The following is a 23,284-nucleotide window of genomic DNA, read 5'->3' as shown; positions in this document are numbered from 1 at the left end:
AAGCCCTTAGTTTCACGAGGATTTTGGCTACTTGAATTCTCGGTCCGCTCGATGCGCTTGCGCGCATCGATAGGTCGCGAGACCTAAAAAGGGTCACCAATAAGCACTGAGAATTGAGATGAGAAATAGAGACTTGTTTTTTTCCTATTGTAAGACTCAAATGATTACCAAGCCTCAACCGGGACTAGTCTGCCTATGCTGCTTGTAACTCTGTTTTCATATTACTTGCTTACTATCACATGCATAAGTGTGGAGCACATTCCACAGGCCTCACACCAGACACCAAACCGTAAAACTAGAAGATGTCACTTAAATAAATGTACTTCTTCCATCCATTTACTACAGTATTTGTAATCACCTGATAGTCTAGAAAGTGCTTTGCGGTCTCTCCAAGAGGTAGGAAAGAACTATAGTAATTCACACTACAATACAATACAGCATACATTGCAGCACCCACCTTGAAACAACAACCATATCCCCCTGAAGTTGGAAGAGGGGCTGCGTAAAGTCAGCGATCACAGAGAAATGGATACCACAGAATTCAGGGAGGCAAGCTAAACTGTGGATACAAACATTGGCCTGGTGTTAGCACTATGCCATGGAGAAAAAAGACCAACCATACTTACAATTGATTCCTAAAACCCTTATCTCCTTCGGCCAATCAAAATATTATGGTTGATGGAGAAAAATGTTGATACCGCAAGCAAATTCAAGGAAGAGATCCCACCATCCAGAGGTCGTTCAATGCCAACACCTGGCAAAGAGTGAGTACTCCATGTGGGTGAAAGCCCACCTAAAATCCACTATCGATCCTAAGAATTTCAGATACTCATGAAACGTTGTTGTCACTTAGTGGTCAAGTTACTTAGCTGCAACCAACCACATAAAGGAAAAGGTGATGAAAGCTGACAGGGTCAAAATTATGAAGAGATGATTATTGAAACCAAGCCTGAGCAGCTGTTGTTTTGATATTTGAGAGGACACAGCCAAAGGACCAAAGGTAGATTTGAAATCATGGCAACAGATAAGGATCATAGAGGATGAAAGTCGAAAGAAGATCCAGATTTGATCTGGGTCAAAAACATAATAGTTATGGTTCAGAGACAAGCTGAAACCAACAAAGGCAAGTCCATGACTCATGCCAGGTGCCCCAGAAGTTAGAAAAGGATGGCCTTTTGATCACCATTCAAGGTGAACATAATGCTCTTCCGATGGAGCTCTCAGTGGTAGTTGCTTAGCATCTCACCAACTCTTGTGTGAGATCAAAGATAGTGTTTTGTTTTCTGTTCATCAGAAACTGTATCAATGCGCTATGGGCAATAAGCACACTTCTCTATTTTATCCAATAAACTTTCAGTTTTCACAGAAACTAGATGGGGATTGAACGATTAAACTTGATTGTGCATGTCTTCAGTGGCGGCTAGCAGTTTTAAAATATGATGAGGCACGATGGTGCCAAACTCACCATAAATGCAGCACTTCTACCAGTCATAGCACTTCTCCCCCGCGCTCACGAGAAGGAATGGAAGGACTTCTTTTCTGCTCAGTGGAACGCGAATCCAACCAATCCTGGAGCTCCTCTCTTGCTGTTTTCAGCATGACAGCAACTCCAGGATTGGTGCGAGCAGGTTAACAAGCCCAGCGATTGCTGGGTCTACAGTGTGCATGTCGGGCTGGCCATAGGTAGCCAGCCGGCCAACCTGACATGCGCACTGACGGGGACAGCAGTAATCCTGCAATAGCAGGATTCAGCCCTAGAACTAACCTCATGCTCGCGCTGTACACAGCACGAGCTGGTGGTAAACCAAAATGGCATTATTATACCATTTTATTTATGTATGTTTGCCTGCTACACTCGCAGCAGGTGGGGCAACACTCCTCCACTCTTGTGGATGTGCCGCCCCTGAATGTCTTTAACTTAGTCTTACCAGAGCCACTGATCAAGCCAATTCAGTGATTGTATTTTACACTCCTAGCATAAGGCCTGTAAAGAAGGAATGGGCGTAAATAGGGTTTACCTTGTAGCTATGATTGGGCCATGCATGGCGACGTTGGTGACGTGTGAGTATTCACGTACACTTCGCCCAGCATTACCGGGCCTGGAAAGGAATGAGAACTCACCCAAAGTCGTATTGGGTGTAGGGGAAGGGGCTTCTTCATAAGGGAAAATATTTTCCCAGTAGAGAAAAAAAAAAAATTCTCAAGCGAAAATATACGTATGTATAACTTTGCTTCATAAAATGGACATCCCAGCATTACTTAAAAATTACGATTTGTACCTGGTTTCACTGGACAAAATAGTGCAGGCAAAAAAACAGCCGGCTGTGAAAATAGTGACAGAATCACAAAATTAGATACAGGAGCAAATGGGAACTTACACCCAACTGAGATGTGTGCGGCCCTCAAACTGAGGGCCTGAGTCAGCCTGCTTATTCGCCTACGTACAATGATATTTTACTTCACCTTTATAGTAAGGCCCAGTCGAATATGCATGGGGTCAGGTCTACCGCCTCCGCTTCACCCCATTAGCTGCTCACTGGGGACTTGTGTGACAGCGTAGCATTACAGCTGAGAACTTCAGGCTCCCTCGCTCTCAAATCAGCTTCGTTTACAACTAACAATTCACTTTGTACATTTTCTAAAGCGCCCAGAGGTGATTGTATTCGCAGTTTGCGCTAAGTAGGGAAATTCCATTACTCAACTAAACCTGTACATTCAAAGTGAGTTTAGTCCTTCCAACGGTATAGATAAATGAATGAATGAATAAAAGTAAATACACATGAGTTTTATATTCAGATTTATAAGGGTAATTAATCATTCTAAACCTTAAGCAGTCATACAGATGTTTGCATTTCTACTAAACACTTTGCACAACAACTTGGTACGGTGGCAACAATGCACTGTACACTTGCATTTATTTATTTCAGATGTAGTAGCGTTGTACAGCATTAAAATGTGTCTCACGCAGCAGGTTTAGATCGACAAGTTAATATTTTATAAAGTGACAGCCTTCCTATGTTTAGGCAGCAAGGGGAAAGGGGCCCTATCTTGGCCAAACACAAGGGCACAGCCACATCCTTCGCTCCACATGTCAGAGTGGCATCTTATCTCCTGTCCACAGTCTGTGAGGAGCTGGTGAGTGGCTTGTTCACTAGAAAGGCTAATTGTGCTGTCACCAGCTCCTGATCCGCAGGCCTCTCTGAGTGCCTGGAGCTAGGCTCTCGAGACTTCAAGAAGGTAAACAGACGAACGGCGGCTCATCTGCTGACTGCATGAGTGATCTTCAGCTCAAACAAATACTGCAAGCACAGAGGCTCGGATTAAGCCATTGGGGCTGATTCCGTTTCAGGTGCAAACATCCAAGTCGGCAGTATTTACACATGTGCTACCTTCACACGGGCTATTTCCTTAAATCCTTAATTCTACAGATTTTTCGCCAGTTAAAGTTTGGTGAGAATCTTGATGGCAAATATCGCAAAATTCCGATTTCAGCACCCAGGAACACGCATAGTCATCCCAAGGAATGCAAAGCAGAACATCTGTGTGTGTCCAGGGTGGGTACATCTTATTTCATATAATTTGCCAGCAACAGAATCAGAAGTACTTTATTTCGATAAAATATATTGTTATAGGATTATTATGCCAGCAACATTTTTCACTAGGATTTTCCACGCAATAAAATTTGGTCACACCGGTGGGATAATTTGTACATGTGCAATTAGCCCATGTGTAATTAACAGGTGGGCAAATACCAAACGACCTGGGAGCTTGCACCGGAAATAGTACTAGCACCAGGCTTGTAACCAGGGCCAGTGTGCCTTGTCTGAGTTCAGCTCTTTCCTTATGTTACCGAGCTATCCAATCATTCTAAAGGAAAGAAAAAACGTCGCATTTCACCCGCAAATTGATGTATCAACATGTCGGCTGTTTCCTTCCCGGTATTTCATCTGAGGTTGCAGAGTCGACACAAAATAACAGTATAATACCATCAAGTTTTAGGATATCCTCAATGAATATGTATGGGGTGGATTAACAAATAACTGTTTTCATGCGCTAGTATTAGCATATGTTTGTCATCCTGAAACCCCCTCCCTTGATAGTCGTACTGCATCGGTTTACTAGCCCAGCCCTTCTTCAGCATTGCTAGTGAGTTATAAGTTGTTCATATTTCAAAATAGTTTTTAATGTTTATTTGATGCTAAAACCTCAGACCTTGTGACGTGTTCACTACTTTGCGTTAGCCATAACCTAACTCACCACTATACTTTTTGGGTTCCGCGGTAGCGTGCTACTCGCCGAAAAGCACTTTGGCGCCTCATCAGGAGTAGTTAGTACTATATAAATGCATTTACAATTATAGGGTATTTCAGCCAACCCTCTTGATCTTTAGGATTGTTATTGTATATTTCACATTTTTCTTCCGCTTACTACAGCACACAGCATAGGGCAATGAGCAATGCCCATTTCAGCGCAATGGATGAGCCCATCTCAGCTGCCTTCACAGTGAGTGATGGCATTCTACCCTTTCGCAAGGAGCATTTCCACGCACAAACTAGTTTCCTTCAGTGCCAGGGACGACTACTATGGCAATGTGGGCTGTATGAAACAAAACAAATATTTTTGCTTTTAGCCAATGCTTTTTCAGACTGACAAGAGCCTGGCAGCTTGCCCAGCAATATAGTTTTGTAAAATCCATGACAAAACAAAACAGGCATTCACACAGCCACAAGGCTTTACGAATGCTTGTTTAACTAGCTGACAGGAGCAATATGAACAGAGAATGCATTAACAACTTATCTCAACACTACAAGGTTTCACACTGGGTACAAAAGCGGACATAATTGAAAATTTGATAAAACCTGTGAAGGAAGAGACCTTTTATAAATGTAAAATACAGGACTGGGCGCGACGTGAATGTGGTTCTTGCTACACCTAACATACGAAAGAAGCATCTTAATGCAAACACAACATATATCTATATGATTCCAAGTTTGCTTCTGGAATTCATGACCAACCCTTCATATATATTATGCTATATTACCCGACACAAGTAATGAGGCCAACAGTTGAGTATCACCTTGCGCAAGTGGAGCCACAAAGTAAGTTTGGACATTCTGCACAGTGCCTTATACAAAGCACTTCACACACATCCACCACAGCACAGATATGCCATACAATGGGTATCAATGATGCTCACAATAGTCCACCATCTCCCACCTGGCCACACTACACACTACGGTAGAAAGCATTAGACAGACAGACCCACCCTCCCCCGCCTCCACCCCCAGAAAAGCTAGTAGCTGGCTATCCCAGTACATAATAGCAAGCGCCAGCAACACATGCAGTTCATCTTTACTGATTTGTTTGGCAATGAGCTTGCCTACCGACATGGAAGATGTGCCAGCAATTTGGTAAAGCACTCACATTCCATTCCATCGTGAGCATGCTCCCATAAGTCGAGAAATATGACAAGGTCACCTAATTGAGCAATCGGACATATACACAATAATTACACTATCCTCGCTATTTAAAACAGACTCCAACCTGCGATGAATCTCTCATGCACAAGCTTTATGGGGGGGGGGGCAAGCCTTTGGCAGCGCAGTGAAGCCCTATTAATGGTACAAATGTGAGCTATAAAAATGCCACAATCATATCATAACACACACTGTGGACACATTTCCTTTGCCCTTCATAAATAGTATAAAATCACCAAATAAAAAAAAAAGCAACATCATCCCATTTACTGTAAGGAAGAGCTCGACTGGTGGCAAAAGCAAACCAGGTCTGCTTGGAAATGCCTCAGAAAGCTTATGCAGAGGGCTGGCAAGCCTTCCAGGCGTGTTTCCGTCCATGACAGGCCCTTGTACAAAGGTTCACTGAATAGTGTTAGGACACCCCAACCATAGGGTCCGTGTTTTCTAAAAGGGTTTCGTTTTCCAGTTTAGTGTTTGAAATATAGTATAATCCTCACACCCCTTTTCATAACAGAATAAAAACCAATCAAATAAGGTGTAGAACCGGGATTGACTAACAATATTTTAGCATCAAATGACCGCCTGGCATTTATTTTTTTCAGTAAAGCATGGCCATTCTGTCACACTTGCGATGCATTTGCCTGTGTCAGCCTGTCTTGCTCAAAATAATTGCAAATAGGCAAAATATTTAATCCAATGAAAGCACTCTACAATTCCCATATTACAGTGCACTTTTGGGCAGCCTCAGCATCGGCTCATAAGGATATTAACCAGGACCACTGGAATTATGTGGCAGTGAGGGACCAATTTATGTGGCAGGGAGGACCAAATTTTGCGAAAAGAAAATGCTAATTATGTGCATAATGCAGCTAATTTTGTGATAGTATTCATTTTTTGTGGCTTTTTTACCCATGGTAACAAGGTCTGGGCAACGATTTCACCTCATTAGTTCTGTTTGACAAACAAATACAGCAATAAGCAACTGAAAGATGACCAGACAACCTTTGCAGAGGGCCTTCCACTGTGCGGGAACGTATGCTACCACGTTTCTAGTAACATCTGATCCGTCTGAGCTAGAAACACATTTTATTTTTGTTAAAATCAGAACATGCATAAATTGATGGATTATGTGGCAAATACGGCAATTTCATAATTAAGAGGAAAATACAGTGGCTGCAGAATCGCATAATTCCAGAAGCCCTGGTGTTGACCCATTGCCTGGATCGCATGCACTATGCTTACGTCTGCTGTGTATCAGTCTTGAACAGACCTCTGTGGACCCTATCCATTAAAGTTTGAAGTGTGTCACTCAGATGCTTCAGAAATCTCACAATATCAGCAAAAGAAAGTCTTGGCAAACATATGTGCATGTTCGAAATTGACCTGCCGGAATGCGCAATACAATTGTGTCTATGTACCCCATCTGACTGTCCGTACCCGGTCCCCCTGAGGTCAGCAGTTGTGTTTCTTTGCCCTTAATACCACTTTTGGGAAGGGAATGTGGTAAATAAACTCTGAATATGGCACTTAGCCAGCTTGTGAATGTGGACATTTTTCATGACGTATCAAGTGGGTTTTCAAGGCCCACAACCAGAAAGGAGGACCTTGAATTTACACTGAACTTGTCATGAACTCATAGCGTGCATCACGCATGAACTAGGTAGCGTACTTGCTCGTGTGTATTGAGCATCAATGCCAACACTAGACCAACATGGCGCGTAAAACCACTAAAGGGGAAGGCTTGTAGGGTAAGAGAGATTACCATAATGGCCAGCAGGAATAAGTCCACTGGGTGCTCCTCACCCCTCGTTTCCTGTGATGAGTGTCTGTGCTGCTGGTCACGGCTCAGCCATGGCCTCTCTGTTGCATCCTCCTCCCACCTTGCCCACATTTGGGTACGCCAACTCGACCCACTGGGGCCACCCTTATCTATAACCCACAAGCCTGCATCCATCGAAACACCAAGGGTATTGCTTCTTTATTTAGTAGTATTTTTTCTTTACAGCATTATACTATGTCTTTTTTACATGCAAGTGAATACACATGGCGGTCCATTCTCATTCTCAAAATGACCGGCCAATGAACATCCAGAAACACCATGGCTACCTTGGAGAACTGTTGTGAATCACACATCCAATGGAATATTTAGCTTTCATGTTGTCTAGTAGTAAGGACGGGATGCTGTTGAATTTATGCATGGATGACAATGACTTTGTTATTTTTTCTGATTTTATTAATAGAGAGGTTTACTCATGGTACAACAAACAATGTTAAAGAAAAAAAACACTCTTCATGGCAGGTTTAAGTACAAACAACCCATAATTTGGACTAGTCACTAATTATGCCGACAGCTTTTCTAATAGGTTGTCTTACAAAGCTCTGATTTCTATGTCTTACCTTGCATCATGCTCCTGTAAGCCGTATCAGCAATTGCATAGATATGCGGTGGCATTTCATGCCTTTTCTTCCCCTTATACATGTCAATGATCTTCTCAGAATAGATGGGCAACATTTTATACGGATTTATCACAACGCAGAAAAGGCCGGAATAAGTCTGTGGAGAAAGGAAATAAGATTGAGTCAGTCTTCCATTAGGAAGAGTCGAAATCAGTTGATTGTACGTAGCCTTCCGATTAGGGAAGGCCTCCTGAATATTAAAGCTAGAATATCAAGGGATACAGATATCAAGGACAATTTTTTTGAATTAAAAATATCGAAAGGTAAGCAGTATATATATATATATATATATATATATATATATATATATATATATATATATATATATATATATATATATATATATATATATATAACAAAGTATTGAAGATAACATATAGATGTACTATTCCTAACTCCACATTCACATACCTAGAAGATATACATATATCTTCTAGGTATGTGGATGTGGAGTTAGGAATAGTACATTTATACTTCCTCTTCCTCTACATGCACTTACCTTTCAATATTTTGTCTTCACTACTTTATTCGTGATATTCTCGTGTCACAACATTTTTAGCCTCCATATTCAGTAGTACACTTCCAATAGGAAGAGTAGAAATCAGATCATTGTAAGTATACTTCCGATTAGGGAAGGCCCCCTGAATATCAAAGCTAGAATATTAAGATATGCAAATTTCGAGGACATAATATTGAATCCAAAATATCGAAAGGTAAGCAGATGTTTATATATATATATATATATATATATATATATATATATATATATATATATATATATATATATATATATATATATATATCTGATCAAAGTATACATTTACTATTCCTAACTCCACATCCACATACCTAGAAGACATACGTACATCTTCTAGGTATGTGGATGTAGAGTTAGGAATAGTACATTTATACTTCCTCTACACGGACTTACTTTTCAATATTTTGTCTTCAATACTTTGTTCGTGATATTCTTGTATCCTTACATTCTTAGGCTCGATATTCAGTAGTACAATTCCAATAGGAAGAGTAGAAATCATATAATTGGAAGTAGCCTTCCAATTAGGGAAGGCCCCTGGACAAAATATTGAATCCAAAATATCGAAAGGTAAGTAACTATAGATGTCTTATACCTAACTCAAGATATGTACAGCTTGACAATAGATCATTTAGGTATGTGGATGTGGAGTTAGTACATTTATATTTCCTCTACATGCACTTACCTTTCAATATTTTGTCTTCGCTACTTTGTCCATTATATTCTTGTATCACAACATTTGTATCCTCCATATTCCGAAGTATAACTCCAATAAGATGAGTGGAAACCAGTGTGTTGTACGTAGGTGTCACAGGGTAAGACAGTTTTTTGTTTGTTTTTCTGGTGGAGTTTTATGTAGCGCGAACTAGACCCGTAGGTATCAGAGCGCTTTATATGAGCACCAGTTACGTTACAGAAGGACACATTCATTTTTATTAGGCACGGGCAGGTTAAGTGATTTGCCCAGAATAACAGAATGTCGAACGTCCCTGTCGAGACTCGAACCCGCTTCGCCAGCTCTGAGGTCGACCGCCCTAGCCGTTAGGCCACAGCTGTTACACCACATCGAAAGACTAGAAGCTATGGTTTGTGTTTAGGAATGAAGGGCTGATGGGGGAAATGGGAAAACTGCCATGGGACTCCGGTTGCATCCAGGCACCGAGCGAGGATATCATAGATCATACATTCATTTATTTTATTTATTTGCATAGAATTCTTCATTTTTATATAACACTGACAAGACGCAGCACATCAGAGCACCTTACATTAAAGAGCTTCCTGAATTCACAGAGGATGCTGGGGATATGAGAATACATGGATGAGTAAAGGACTAACAGTGTAGTTGTTTAAAACAAACAACTGACAATGGGCATGCATTAGAGGAGAATATACGATTGGGTCAAGGTAAACATGTCAGTAAAGGCAATGGATGTAGATCAAAGGACCCGTTAGTTTGGTGCTGATGGGGGCTCGCCTGTAGATTAGCCAGATTATGATACAATTTAAGCAATGTGCAATTTTGGAATCCCATATTTGTTAGTAATGCTGTTGATAGGATGGCAAGGGGTTAGACATGTCTCTTATCATCCTAGTTGGAGGTGTTGTCTAAATAACAAAGGTTTCAGTTCGTTTTTGAATAGTTTGTATGAATGTATAGCCCTTAGGTCTGAGGAGGGATCGAATTACATAGTCTGTGTTATGTTGGGAAAAAGATTCCTTCAGTGTTCTGGATTTTTTTATCGCTAGGGTCTACAACGGGAGATGATCAGTGCTTATCAAATAATGATGTCCACCTTAGATTCAGAACTTTCTGGAGAGATGATTCAGGAATCCCTATTTGAATGCTTTATGGGTGATTTAGGCTAGTTTGGATGTGACCCTTGCTTCAATTTCCATCCACGCTATGCGGAGGTGGCCCCCATGGCATCTTTCACACACCAAACAAGCACAGCTCAGAGACAGCCATGCTAGGTTACTGCAGGGGCTGGGCATATATTAGCAGTGCTTAGGGTTTTTTTTATGCTGGTTTGACAGCACATCAGCTATCAAGACCTATTGTTATCAAATCTTTAAAAAAGACATAAAGTAGACTATGGCTCTATCCAGGGTGGTGTCACTCTTCGCCTTTCGCGAATAGGAATGTGGTGTATTATTCTACCTTCCATGATGTGCTTCCATTGGAATACACGAGGAACTATTTTGCATCTGAAAAGTGGAATCAGTGATCACGCTTTTGTCATATTCAATACCCTTTCTGCTATATACATTCTGTACAAAAATAAATATTTTTTTTGTCTTTTTCACCGGGACGGGCAAAGTCAAGTAGGCATGTTTTAATGTGTTAAACAACTTTTGTGCATGCATGGCATGTAAACAGCATTTGTGAATGCCAGTGATAACGTGTTACGACGTAAAAAGCCAGAGCGATTGGCTTTGCCATTGCTTGGTCATCAAGAAATAAAGAAAGCAAAGATGGAAGATAACCTTCAAGAGAGAGAGGTAAGGAAACACTAAGCTGAAAGTGGTTGAAGACAGAGGTATGAGGTGGATTCAAGTATAGGGACAGTGTTGTATTCAACCACCACAGTATTCAGAAGCGTTGAAATGAAATTAAATGAAATGAAATGGAGTTTTGTAAAGCGCACTTCTACCCGGAGGCCTCGTAGCGCTGAGGACGGGTGGGCAGCTAAGAATTACTGGAAGAGGAATGTTTTCAGACGTTTGCGAAACTTGAGTAGATCTGGTTCGCTCCGTAGGGTGAGGGGCAGGGAGTTCCAGTCAGTGGCAGCGTTCCTAGAGAATGAACGCCCCCCCCATCTAGCTCGCTTAACTTTCCTAGTTGATGCCAAGAAGGTTGTGCTAGAACAAAGCGATCTCGGGGGATGGTATGGGGTGACTAGGGAACAGATCATTGCGGGGCCTTTCTGCCACATAGCTTTATGGGCTATGCACATCGCCTTGAATTTGATCCTGGCTTGTATGGGCAGGCAATGGAGTTTCCTCAAGGCGGCTGACCCCGATTGTCTCCGCGGTAGTCCGAGCAGTAGTCGGGTAGCTGAGTTCTGGGTGACCTGAAGTTTTTTGATGGAACTTACTGGAGCGCCCAAGTACAGGGCGTTTCGGTAGTCGAGGCGGGACAGGATAATAGCCTGTACCATGATCTTCCGTGCCTGAAAGGGGAGGAGAGACAGAATTTTCCTCAGCATCCTCATTAGGCCGAAGCAGGTAGCAGAAAGTTTGGTGGCTTGCTGATTGAAACCTAGGGTGTTGTCTATCTATACTCCTGGCGGCGGGATCCTTAAAAAGGCTTTGGTACCCTGCACTTTTTTCTCACAAAATAAGCAATGTCTCCTCATGTACAAGCAGCAGGTGTGTGTGTATGTATGTGTGTGTGTGTGAGTGTGTGTGTGTGTGTGTGTGTGTGTGAGAGAGAGAGAGAGAGTCGGTGATAATGCACAACACAGCACCAAACGGTACAGATATTAATGGCAAACAAGCCCAGAAGGGCGGTTTTTGGCATTGCTAAGCAATTACACTCACAAATTTAGGCATAAACAGGACCTTATTTCCTGTGACCAGATCAAAAAAAATCTTTGTCTTCCAAGTACGAATCTAGAAATACAAAGTAGAGGAGCACCGTTATTTAGACTAATAGTTCCATAGAACAAAAGTCTTGTGTCCCTCTAAACGGTTGACATGGAAAGTGAGCACGTTTTACGTATAGGAAATAACAGTATGCGGCGAGTAAATACCACAACCGTTTTTTCGATTGACCCAATTCTAAGTACGAATGCCTGAATAAAAGGAGGAAGATGTCCATGAGTACCCCTTCCTACAGGCACAATTATTACAGTGCCACTTGAGCCAGCATGTTTTATTCGCTGGGTTGATGCCATCTGAGATGAGACACTTGGGAATGCACTTCCCGCTCATGAAAGCTTGTATTGTTGTGTTGGCGCATTATGGCGCCATTCTTGTTCGGGCTCGCTCTACGGCATTTTTCATACCTCAAGAACCCAGTGCAAAAAAAAATCCAAAAAAAGGACATGCAGTTACAATCATCTGATGGCAAACGTTTCACATATAAACAAGGTTGACGGACTGCTGCCAAGGCTACATTTATTGTGCGGCAAGGGAGGAACAAATTATGTGGCAAAAGGAGGCAAATTATGCAGCATGTTACATAAATAAGAGCACATTTTAGTGGCACAATCTGGGCGGTTGCCACAATATTTTAAAACTATACCATACGTCAGTACAAAAGATATCCCAATGCTAAAATACATATGTTTCTTCAGGGAAAAAACTACACATGCAGAAGATGCTTTGTGAAAACGTTATTCACTATCATCTGGGGGCTCATAATAGTGTTGGAATTGACCTTTCTACCTCAAACAGCACATTAGTTTGTGTAAAAGATGTGCAATCAGGGTCTGAATTGGATAGAAAATATGCCTAGGCACCAAAATAAAAGTGGCTCCCATTAGTGAATTTGATAGCTAAAAATGTGGCCCATGTTTGCACATCAAGGCAAGCTTGAACGTGTAAAGACACGCTGTATAAGTGTTTTGCAAGAGTATGGAATCCTTCATGGATTTGAGCTTGCTGCAAGTAATTAGGAAATTCAACAGTAAACGCCGGCCCAGCAGACCATAAAACAGGCCCACAAACAGTCAAAAAACTGGTCAACACACTGACCTGTTAGATCAGCCCATAGGCACTGCCTAATAGTCCTTTAGGCCAGGCCAACTCTTTGTACATTAAAACCCATCGAGTGTAAAAGTGTGTGTAAAACCTATACATGGCCACACTCAGCTCACAAGGATGCATTTCCAGACATCAAAGCTTAAAAAAATTATGTAAAATACTAAGGCGTATTTTAAAGTACAAATATCCTTCTTGAAATAACAGCTGCCTTAAGAACAGTGTCTGTGAAGTAAACATGAATTTGTGCGACTAGTGCAAGAGAATGTTTTCAAGCAAAAGGAGTCAATCTCTCCACCTAATAAGAATTACATTAAATACTTAATGTTTTTCTGTTCTGCTGAAAACAAAAGTCCTTCCCCTCCGTATATCAACTACTGAAGTTTACATACTAAGGAAACGTATCAGCAGTGTAAATGCCTGAATATAGCAATCAAAAGCGAGCTGAGTCATATTAACTTTGTCAACTTTTAGGATGCAGCACTGCATCTCTTGTGCAGTTATTTTGAGAACTTTTGATCCGTTTCAGGTAGAAACAAAAATGTTGTATCTAAATCTGCAAATTATGTAGCAGGTCATTGATTAAATGGCGAGTGCAGTAAATATGTAGTTAGAGTGTAAAAAGCTGTAGCCTAGAATTCTAATTTTGCTGTGGCCCTGACTACACTGAACTGTAATAATTGTAAGACGAGAAGATGACCGACTGTCCCATTGGAGGAACCATGGTTTCGTTGGGCTCTAACTCACAACTGAGGCAGAATCCTCACATTCCAGCATAGTCTAAACAACTGAGCAGTATAAAGTATCGCTCCCCAGCTACTTAGAGACACGTGCCAAAAAGGCTACTCAGACCTTTCTCTTGACAGCGAGAGCATCCCTTGCAGAAACTGGTCATGGGTGCCAGCGGAGGAAGGCAAGGAGTTCGGAACATCATGGCAGCAGTGGAAAGTGCTTCCATCTGCGCCTGCCAAGTGGACCCCAGATTAGGACATTCCATACCTTATTTAGACAGAACGCGCCAGCGTTGATGGAGCGCTCTTGTTATGGTCTCTTCTAGGATGAGTGCCCATAAGTACATTGTACATCTTCATGTTTGGCTCTTGAAGTCGACCGCTTTCTGAGTGTTTACCAGCTAATTGAGCACATACCCGAGGCTCTATCACTTGTATGGCATCTTCCCATCACCACTTAAAGGCTAGCTTCCAATTTATATGACTCTTTTAGCGATGGAAAGGGATGCTAGGGGGCACTGGTCATCAAACTTAGCTACTTAATTCATTTGACTTCCTTTTCCAGTCTGCTTTTCCGTACTGAAAAAACAAGTCCTCGTCAAATCACAGTTGAGAATCATAGGAATAGCCCACCACTTCTATGATGACACTACTAAGAGAACTAAACCCGGTCTAGTCCAGTGCTTAATTTGAAAAGCATAAAAAAATGTGCCCGGGCTCTCGTCAGGAGGCAGCTTGCACCAGCCCATGTCTCCTGTTAGAGACCCTAAAACAGAACTAACTACTGACCATGAAAGTGGGGATAGGATGTGGTGTAATGGCCTGAGCTGCCGATTTAGGAGCTGGGGAACCAGGTTCGAGTCTCAGCATCAGCAAATCTGGGCAGATCACTTAATCTCCCCCGTGCCTACCATAAATGAATGTGTCCTTAACTGGTGCTCATGAAAAGCGCTGATGATGATAAAGTGGCGGTACTGAGCACCGGAAATCACTGTCTCAAATTAAACGCTGGTCTAGTCAATGATGTAACCAACCTTGAGGGGGCCATCCTGCAAAGTACATGGAGGGGGCCCCCCATGCTTCGGGTCCAGTCAGGAGCTCTTAGGCCAGGGGCCCGCTGCCCATGTACAGTACTGTAGGGGGCCCGCTGGAGCTCGGGGGCTAAAGTTTTGCCACGGGGCCCAGTCAGGGCTTTTGAAGGTAACAGGCTGAAACTGGGGGTAGCATTCTCTTGAATTTTAAAACAAGATATTTCGAAACTGTAGGTATATATTTATTTTCCAAGCGAAGACTTAGGACCACAAGTAAAAAATGTAACATAGATATCATAATGGAGCTTTATCAACATTATCAGCATGTTATTTAGGCTATGCTGATCTATGTTATGCCATGTCTTGTCCTTAATTTCAGATGCAACCAAGTACAGTAAGGCAGGCTCTATGGAATTAGCAGCTAGGGAGGAGATGCTGAATTCTACAGGTCTTGTGTTGTTTTTTGGGGCTTTTAGGTTGGCTTGACATTAGGGGTGGGGAATGGTCATGGTGTTACGGTGATATGCTGGACATAATTTGCTTTCTCCATTGCTTTAATAAATGTGAGAACTTTTGGATAATTTGGTTGATGCACAAACCGCCCTAAGTTGGCAGGGTATGACCAGACATGGGTCCCTTGTTCACTTTGCCACTGGATTCAAGCCTGGCTGATGAGGGCTGTTAGCCCGAAACCGGTCCCAGGATGTTTGTTTCCGGTCCAGGGAAGACATGGCTTGGCAGTTCAGGCTGGACTATTCCCATGAGGCACAGGGTCAAGACTGATTTGCATATAGCTGTGTCTGAACTGGGGTGGCAAAGTGAGCTAAAGAATGATGATGGATTCAACCCAGATATGTGACTGGGGTGAGTGTTTGAAAAGTTTCAGCACTCTGTCCATCATCTCCTTGTGTTTGCACAATTAATGGTGCAAGGTGAAGATATATTCAGCGATTGATGCCTCATTGTCTTTTACAACAAAGGATAAATGGTGTAGGATTACCCTTTTCAGGGCCGTCTTTAGGGCAGTGCGACCGCACTGGGTGATGACCTGTGGAGGGGGCACTGACCTCAAGGGGGGGGGTGCAATGTTTAGCAGTATCTTATGATTGGAGAGATGAGGAGAACTTTCGCCTAGGGGTAGTGAGAGAATCTGAGGAGGCGGTCATTGGATGTGAGGGGCGCCAAAAGTGATTGTCGCAGTGGGTGCCACTGGCACTAAAGACGGCCCTGACCCTTTTGATAGTAAATCGGGCACTGTTTGGCAGTACGCACTGTCTGACCAGCTTGAGGGTAGGGTTGTTCTTTCTGGTTTGAGTGATGGCAAAGTTCACGCTATTTCGTGCCCTATCAGGGTAATTAACGTGTTCCTATAGCAGGCATGAGATTAGAAAACAGTCAGGCCTTATGACAAGTGTTGAACATATTATTGTAGCAAAATGATTTAACGTCATTGGATCTATTTAAGTAAGCCCCACACCTTCTCTATAGGTCTTTCGCCATCTAACATTTAAAGTCACTTCTCAAGAGTTCGGAAACACATAAGCTTTACTATATTATGATTCTTCCATGTCACAGATGTTTATGATGTGTTTCTTTTAGATTGGTTAGTTTTCCTGTGTGTATATCAGGGGTTTGCTATTGGTAAGAGGCTGCATTTCAGGATCTTGTTATTGTTACTCTTTGAGTTTTTACCATGTGAAAATGATTGACCTTGGGCAGTTATTGAGAGATATAGCCAAGATAGTGCATTTTAAGGCCCATGAATTTGTCTATTACTTATCCTTTGATTAATTGAAGGAGGGGAACCATCTAAATGACATCACAGAGAGGCGTTTACAGGATGAGCTGGTTTCATTTGCACATATGAAAAAGCATTGATGACTCTATATTGAGATTGATATTATTGACTTATAATACAACTGCATCCATATCACCCATCACCCATCATAAGTTAAGAACCCAAATATAACTACTATTCTTAGCTTCATCTCTACCTACAATGTGAAGTAGTGGCTAGGTCGATATAGAGCATGCAATATTAATTTCTTGAGACATAACTCATTCAACAATATCTTTATTTAAGAAGTATTTTTAAGTAGCCATACTGTAGTGTTGGGGGCTAGACACCTGTGGGAGGGTCAGAGATTGTATACTGCCCCTCCAAGGACAATGACCACTTCCTGCCCAAAGGAAGAGAACAGGAAGGGGCAGGCACAATCACGCACTCTTGAGACCAGACTAGAGAAGAGATTGCATGGGAGCAGGCAAATTCTCTCAGGTTGAGAAGAACCTAGATAGTGCCACAAGAAATAAATGTGCTACGGCAACAAATGATGGACGGAATGCTGAATGAATCAATCATTCACTCCCAGTCAAGAGATATGGGTTAAATCCATCATTCTTTTGCTTACTATGCCACCCTAGTTTGGACCCAGCAATATGCAAACCAGTACTTTTTGCCCTAAGTGGGATGGGTATGCCCAGAAGTAGGTCCCTTGCTTGCTGTGCCACTGGATTCAAGCTAGCCTGCCTGATGGGAGTTGTTACCTCAAAACCGGTCGCAGGATCCTTGTTTCTGGTCCAGGGAGTTTGGCAGTTTGGTCTGGACTGTTCGCATGGGGAGCAGGATCAAGACTGATTTGCATATGGCTGGGTCCAATCTGGGGTAGCATTTTGAGCAAAAGAAGGTTGGATTTAACCCAGATCTATTGACTGGGGGTGAATGTTTGATTCATTCAGCATTCCGTCCATCATTTGCTGCTGCAGCACATTAGAAATAAATGGATATAGTTGCAACACCTGTCTCATGTTACCTGACCAGAGCCTGTGAGCTCTGAGCAACACTATTGAGAGAAACTCGCCAATTACAAATAAAACTACAAAGATGAGAAAAAGTCTCCTAAATCCTGGCAGACTAAAGATCAGTTAATGATATCAACAAGCCATGGAAAAAAGATACGATGGTGATGCATTATTAAATGAGAATGGGCGCTGGTGTTTGAGATAGGGCAATAATAAGGCCCTGCAGGGGAGAGGTGTCCTCCTTTGGATGTGAAAACGGTAAGTTGGGTGGGTTTCATTTTGGGGTTTGTTCCTTGAGGGGATTGTGGGGGAGCAGGTTCTCTATGGGAAGGGGCACTCTTGTTAAGTGTATGTTTCTATCTTATGATGTTTCCTAATGAAAAGCTAATAAATCAAATGTGAAACTCAATAAGATTCAGATTTCAGGAGTCTGATCCTATATGAAAACATATTGAAGACATCATCTGGTGTTATACTGCAGCTCTGCGGAGAAAGTCATTCCACCAAAGTCTATACAGAGGCTGAGTGCAGAAAATATCAAGGTAAGAGGCAGCGGCCATCGATATTTGCACCTGTGCAATGTTGCCCCTGGATGGTGTTGTACCTGCATTGCTTGTTCTAAAACTACCTCCCACTTCAACAAATTCTTCAGATAGAGGAAAGTATTTGAGAAACCTTTGAGAATACATACAAATTGAGGTATGAATTGAAGCTTCTTCCTTTAGCCATCATAGGAAGAGTCAGATTCACTATGGCTGATTGTACTACTGAATATCCACACCAACAATTGTGGTACAATAATATCTAGGACAGAATATCGAGGGACGAAGTATCGAAAGATACGTGCATATAGGTAGGTATAGATTTACTATTCCTAACTCCACATCTACATGCCTTGAAGATATATGTACTGCGCTGTAAGTATATATATATATATGTGGCGTTATGTATAAAAAAGCTATCCTCAATTACCTGTCGATATTTGTTTTTCGATATTCAGTCCTCAATACTGTGTCTCAGCGATATTGTGGTTTCCATATTCAGGGGGCACATCACTATGTGTTCTATTATTTACAGTGGACCTACCAAACACAAATAATTTAATGATGTCATAGAACGAAAGATGGATGCATAAAGTGTCCATCCCTACTCGAAGAATCATTTTCGGGTAAGTGCAAGTTCCTAAAATGTCCTACATTGCAGTTCCTCCCTTTACATCACCATCTGAGGTGTAGCAATGGCTGTTGAAAGGAAATCCTATCATTCAGTCAATGGAAACCATAGAATTGTAAAATGATAATTCCAGGGCAGGAAGCTTAAATAGGATTGAAGCCTTATTGCCTCTGTACCTTCAAAAAAGGGCACAGATATTATTCAGAAACAGTTCTGTTGACTATATATAAATGATTATTAAAGCAAACACGGCAGAATGTAATGTTAAAGGAGAATACAGAGGATGTCACACAAACACTCATTGAGGTAACAGATCAGGAAGCATCCTCAAGGCCTGAAGAAATGGCCGGTAATTTTTTGGGGGGAGAAACATGGGAAACCGAAGTTCAATGGGAAACCAGAAAAAGGGCTACTAAAGTCAAAGTACACAACTGATAAATACTGATGCTGGTTTATTGAAGTGCTATGACAGCAGAGGTTTTCGAGTTAGTCCATGAACTGGCCAGCTTTTAATGAAAAGGAACATTTGCTTACAAAAACTCTTGTTGGAAAGCTTGCTATAAGCCCACCCGTAAGATTTAAGTACATTTTAAGACGTAGCTTGAGTATAGGGTGTCTCTGCAAGAATCGTTATTTAAATTGATGTTAAATGAAAGAGAGGAAGACTTTTCAGGTTTGGTGGGGGCGCACAAAGACAAAGTCCAAAACAAGTCATGAATGTGTACAAAAAAGTTTCTTCTTTATTTATTCAAATTTGTAGAAAAGTTCATTGTTAAAATCACAAAAAATAGATCAGCCAACGCGTTTCACTCCCTTGCAGAGAGCTTCCTCAGGGCAGTATAAACACAATTGGATTCCAAGAATAGAGGATCTATCGAATTGTGTGCGATGATAAGAAATGCCAGTCGGTATTCACCGTCAGCTTCAAGACTAGTATTCAAGAATCACGAATCGGTAGAATCATCGCCAGCTAGTTCAATATTAAGTTCTAGGGATTCTTCAATACTAGTCTTGAAGCTGACGGTGAATACCGACTGGCATTTCTTATCATCACACACAATTCGATAGATCCTCTATTCTTGGAATCCAATTGTGTTTATACTGCCCTGAGGAAGCTCTCTGCAAGGGAGTGAAACCCGTTGGCTGATCTCTTTTTTGTGATTTTAACAATGAACTTTTCTACAAATTTGAATAAATAAAGAAGAAACATGTTTGTACACATTCATGACTTGTTTTGGACTTTGTCTTTGTGCGCCCCCACCAAACCTGAAAAGTACTCTTTGATCTGGAATCACAGCGACGGCATTCAGCAGCTGACGTCGGGGTTGGCAGCTCAAAAATTGACATTCAATTTGGAACTGGGTTTAAGGTGCAGCGATTCTAAGGCCCGCTGCTGCTCTCTGTTTCTATAATCGGAAAGAGAGGAAGAATAGGGTTGCCTTTTTACTCCATGTTGCCAGGACACCATGTTCTCAGTTCTCATCTTTCAATGAACCACCTACTGCATTCTGAGATTTGTCCTTTTAGTTGTCTTGTAGTAACCGATTTGGGCAGGGGCGCCTGAGAACAATGAGTTGTCACATAAAAGCTAAAGACAGTCACCTAGGTGTCTTGACTTCATAGGATAAGGGTTTAACCCTAGGAGAGAGAAGCAACATGCCACTACCTCAGTCCAGTGGATCATACTTCGATAGACTTTGGATGGAAATCATGGGTCACACGCTTTTGGCTTTCATGCATGCACAATACATGTTTTGGGATGTTAATATTATGCAGCCCTGCTAGGGCTAAATGATGTTCGTCTTCTACTCTTGGAGCCATGACTGTTTCAGTATTTGAACATTTCCCAATAGTCTGTCTCGTAGCCATAGATGAAAGCGGTAAAGGACTGCTGACAACAACTTCTTGGCCTCAATACTTTCTGTAAAGACTGGACTATCAATCTACATCCACTTCTTAGATCGCCTCCATGGTGAGATGGGGACAGTCTCTTGAAAGGCCAGTCTAGCCTGCCCTCCTCCGCACTGCGTCCATAGCCCATTCACTCACTTACTGGAATATTTATGGGATCCCGTTGGCCCACTGTGGTGCAGCACACGCCCCTAGCAAAACAGCTGTCAGCATGGACACTGTACGATGGGCCAGCTGTTGGTTCCCCAGAGGCTCTTGACCGGCGGGATCCACGGGGCTGCCAATTTTGAGTTATCTTCCATTTCGTCTACAGATGTTTTCAGTCATAGTCTCCCATTCCCACAAAAGCTTCATTCTGGGGCCATATTGCTGTCTTTTCTTGTATTTCCATCAAGGGGCAGATGGTTTTTCTTTCTGATCCTGGTGGATGAGATTGGTCGGAAGTCCCTCATCGTTGTTCAAACATGCCAGATATTATAGTGTCTCTTTAGCTGTGGACTGTCACCATATCTTAAGAAAATAAGACATCTAGTAGGGTACTACAAATGAGGCTACCATCTAGTAACATGGGCACTCAAACACTCCTAGGAGAATAAGCAAATATTTTCTGTAAGTATTTACCTCTTGCCAGCTGTGGCAGTATGTTATGTGTGTCATCAGAGCAAAAGTTGAGGTGTATGCTTAGCTGAGCAGCCCATAGCACTTCCGATCCGTGCTAGGGGAGAACGCAGGGATCGGATGTTCGGCGTCAGCACTCATGCATCGGAATGCGCTGGCTGTGATACCGCAACACCAAGTGGAAACTGCAGCCTCAAACATGTACAATAATTGCCCATATGCCCACAGTTGGTTTACTCTCTGGTAAAGCCAAAACATGTCTGCCCATGTGGCCTCTCTGTCAGAGAACACCGGGGATTTGCAACTTTTTCTTGACCACAGTTCTCCAAACACAGCTCACACCTTCGACATACTACGTAATACGGTTTGGCTCGTGTGGTCACACAACTACACTGTTTTCTGTATGTACCAAAATAAAACATTCAAACAAAGGTCATGAGTCAATTCAGGGAAACAGGATTTTTTCGAGTCAGGAATAATATCTGTGAAAAAGCTCTTGAAGAACACTGCACTCGAGGTGACCACAAGTCGTCCTCAAAGCTTCTTGCTTTGCGGGAGCTCATTGGGGCTTTGGAGTCCTCTACTTTCTATTCTAGTTGACAAGGGGTGGTCTGATTTTACCAAATATATAAAAAAGTCATTTCAAAATGTGAGAGGTCTTTTAAGCGTGGGATTTCTGGTGTAGCTACATGAAACATGAGGTGTTTCAAAAATAGTCCCACGTTCAAGAAGAACTGGGGTTTAATTCAATCCGATTTTCTGTCTTTACCTTAAATCACATTACACATTCGAGAACAAAATGACGTAGGACCTGAAGACCTCCCATTGACATCTCACAGAGAAGTTAAATTAAAGGTGTAGAACTTTAATGTCTTCATATTGTGAATACACCTTATATTGTGCCTTTAGTACAAAGATATGACAGTGTCTCAGTGCCACAGGTTCTTGGCCAGTTGGATGGGGCCCAGAAGCAGGAGCCATCTTTGCTCTGATTAGTTGAAAAGTTGGCAGATAAAAACTAAACTCACAAGCTACAGCAAAGACAACAAGATGATGAAATTAAACAAACAAAACTAACAAAAGCAAGCTACCTTGGGAGAAAATGGGGTTCTAAATGTCAAATACTTCAGTAAAATTATATAATTGCACATATTCACATTTATCATGGGTTTTCAGAAAGGATACCCTTCCTTCTTGGGTTACTGGCACTTGCACTTACAAGCCTCCTGATCTAACCCCAGTTAACAGGATGGAATGCCAACTGTGGGAAAGTCTGCATCAAGTGCAGGAGTTTTATTACAATCAAGAAGCCATGGTTCCAGATGTTAGATGTTAACAATGTACTCAGCTTGCCAAATACAGATGTTACAGCTTGGTTATTAATCACAGACTTCCTCGGAGATCTTGAAAGTGACAGCCCAGAGAACATGGAAATTAGATGAGTCTGACTTCTCTCGTGTGAGGCTTCCTTCTAGGAGAGTACCACAAAGTGCTTCTCCATTTCCAGTGATGCTCACAATTAAATAGAACATTAACAGTCTCAATATTCATTCCATGAATAGGAGAGAAAATTCAGTGGCGGTCTTGCCTAACTTAACAAAACAACTTTCCATGTGGACACTCATCTTCTAATTACAGACGGAATGGATACGTTTTTTCTCAGTCCACATCATCTCCACTGATTTTTTTGTTGGTGTTGTTTGTAGACTTAGACTGGGATTTACATCACACTCTAATGATAATATAAGTCACAGAGTAGGCCATGGCCATATAGAGGAAAGAGGCTGATGGTCGATTTCCCTTATAAGGTCATAGAACTATTAGGTGACTTGTAAAATCATTTTA

The 23,284-nt window shown here is 41.9% G+C and overlaps 1 protein-coding gene across 4 annotated transcripts in view; it reads right to left on the bottom strand.

Annotated features, from left to right (window-relative positions):
- Positions 1–23,284, bottom strand: part of LOC144784434 (myosin-11) — a 264,556-nt gene that overhangs the window by 235,407 nt on the left and 5,865 nt on the right. For all 4 annotated transcript variants that reach the window (XM_078663188.1, XM_078663186.1, XM_078663187.1 and 1 more), the window contains exon 3: positions 7,875–8,031. In XM_078663188.1, the coding sequence (XP_078519314.1) occupies positions 7,875–8,031 (157 nt within the window). The remainder of the gene's footprint in view (positions 1–7,874; positions 8,032–23,284) is intronic.

The sequence above is a fragment of the Lissotriton helveticus genome, chromosome 10, assembly GCF_964261635.1.
Source record: "Lissotriton helveticus chromosome 10, aLisHel1.1, whole genome shotgun sequence".
In the NCBI taxonomy this organism is placed as follows: Eukaryota; Metazoa; Chordata; class Amphibia; order Caudata; family Salamandridae; genus Lissotriton; species Lissotriton helveticus.
Note: the sequence above shows the minus strand (reverse complement) of the source record. Positions and strands in the feature narration are given on the sequence as shown.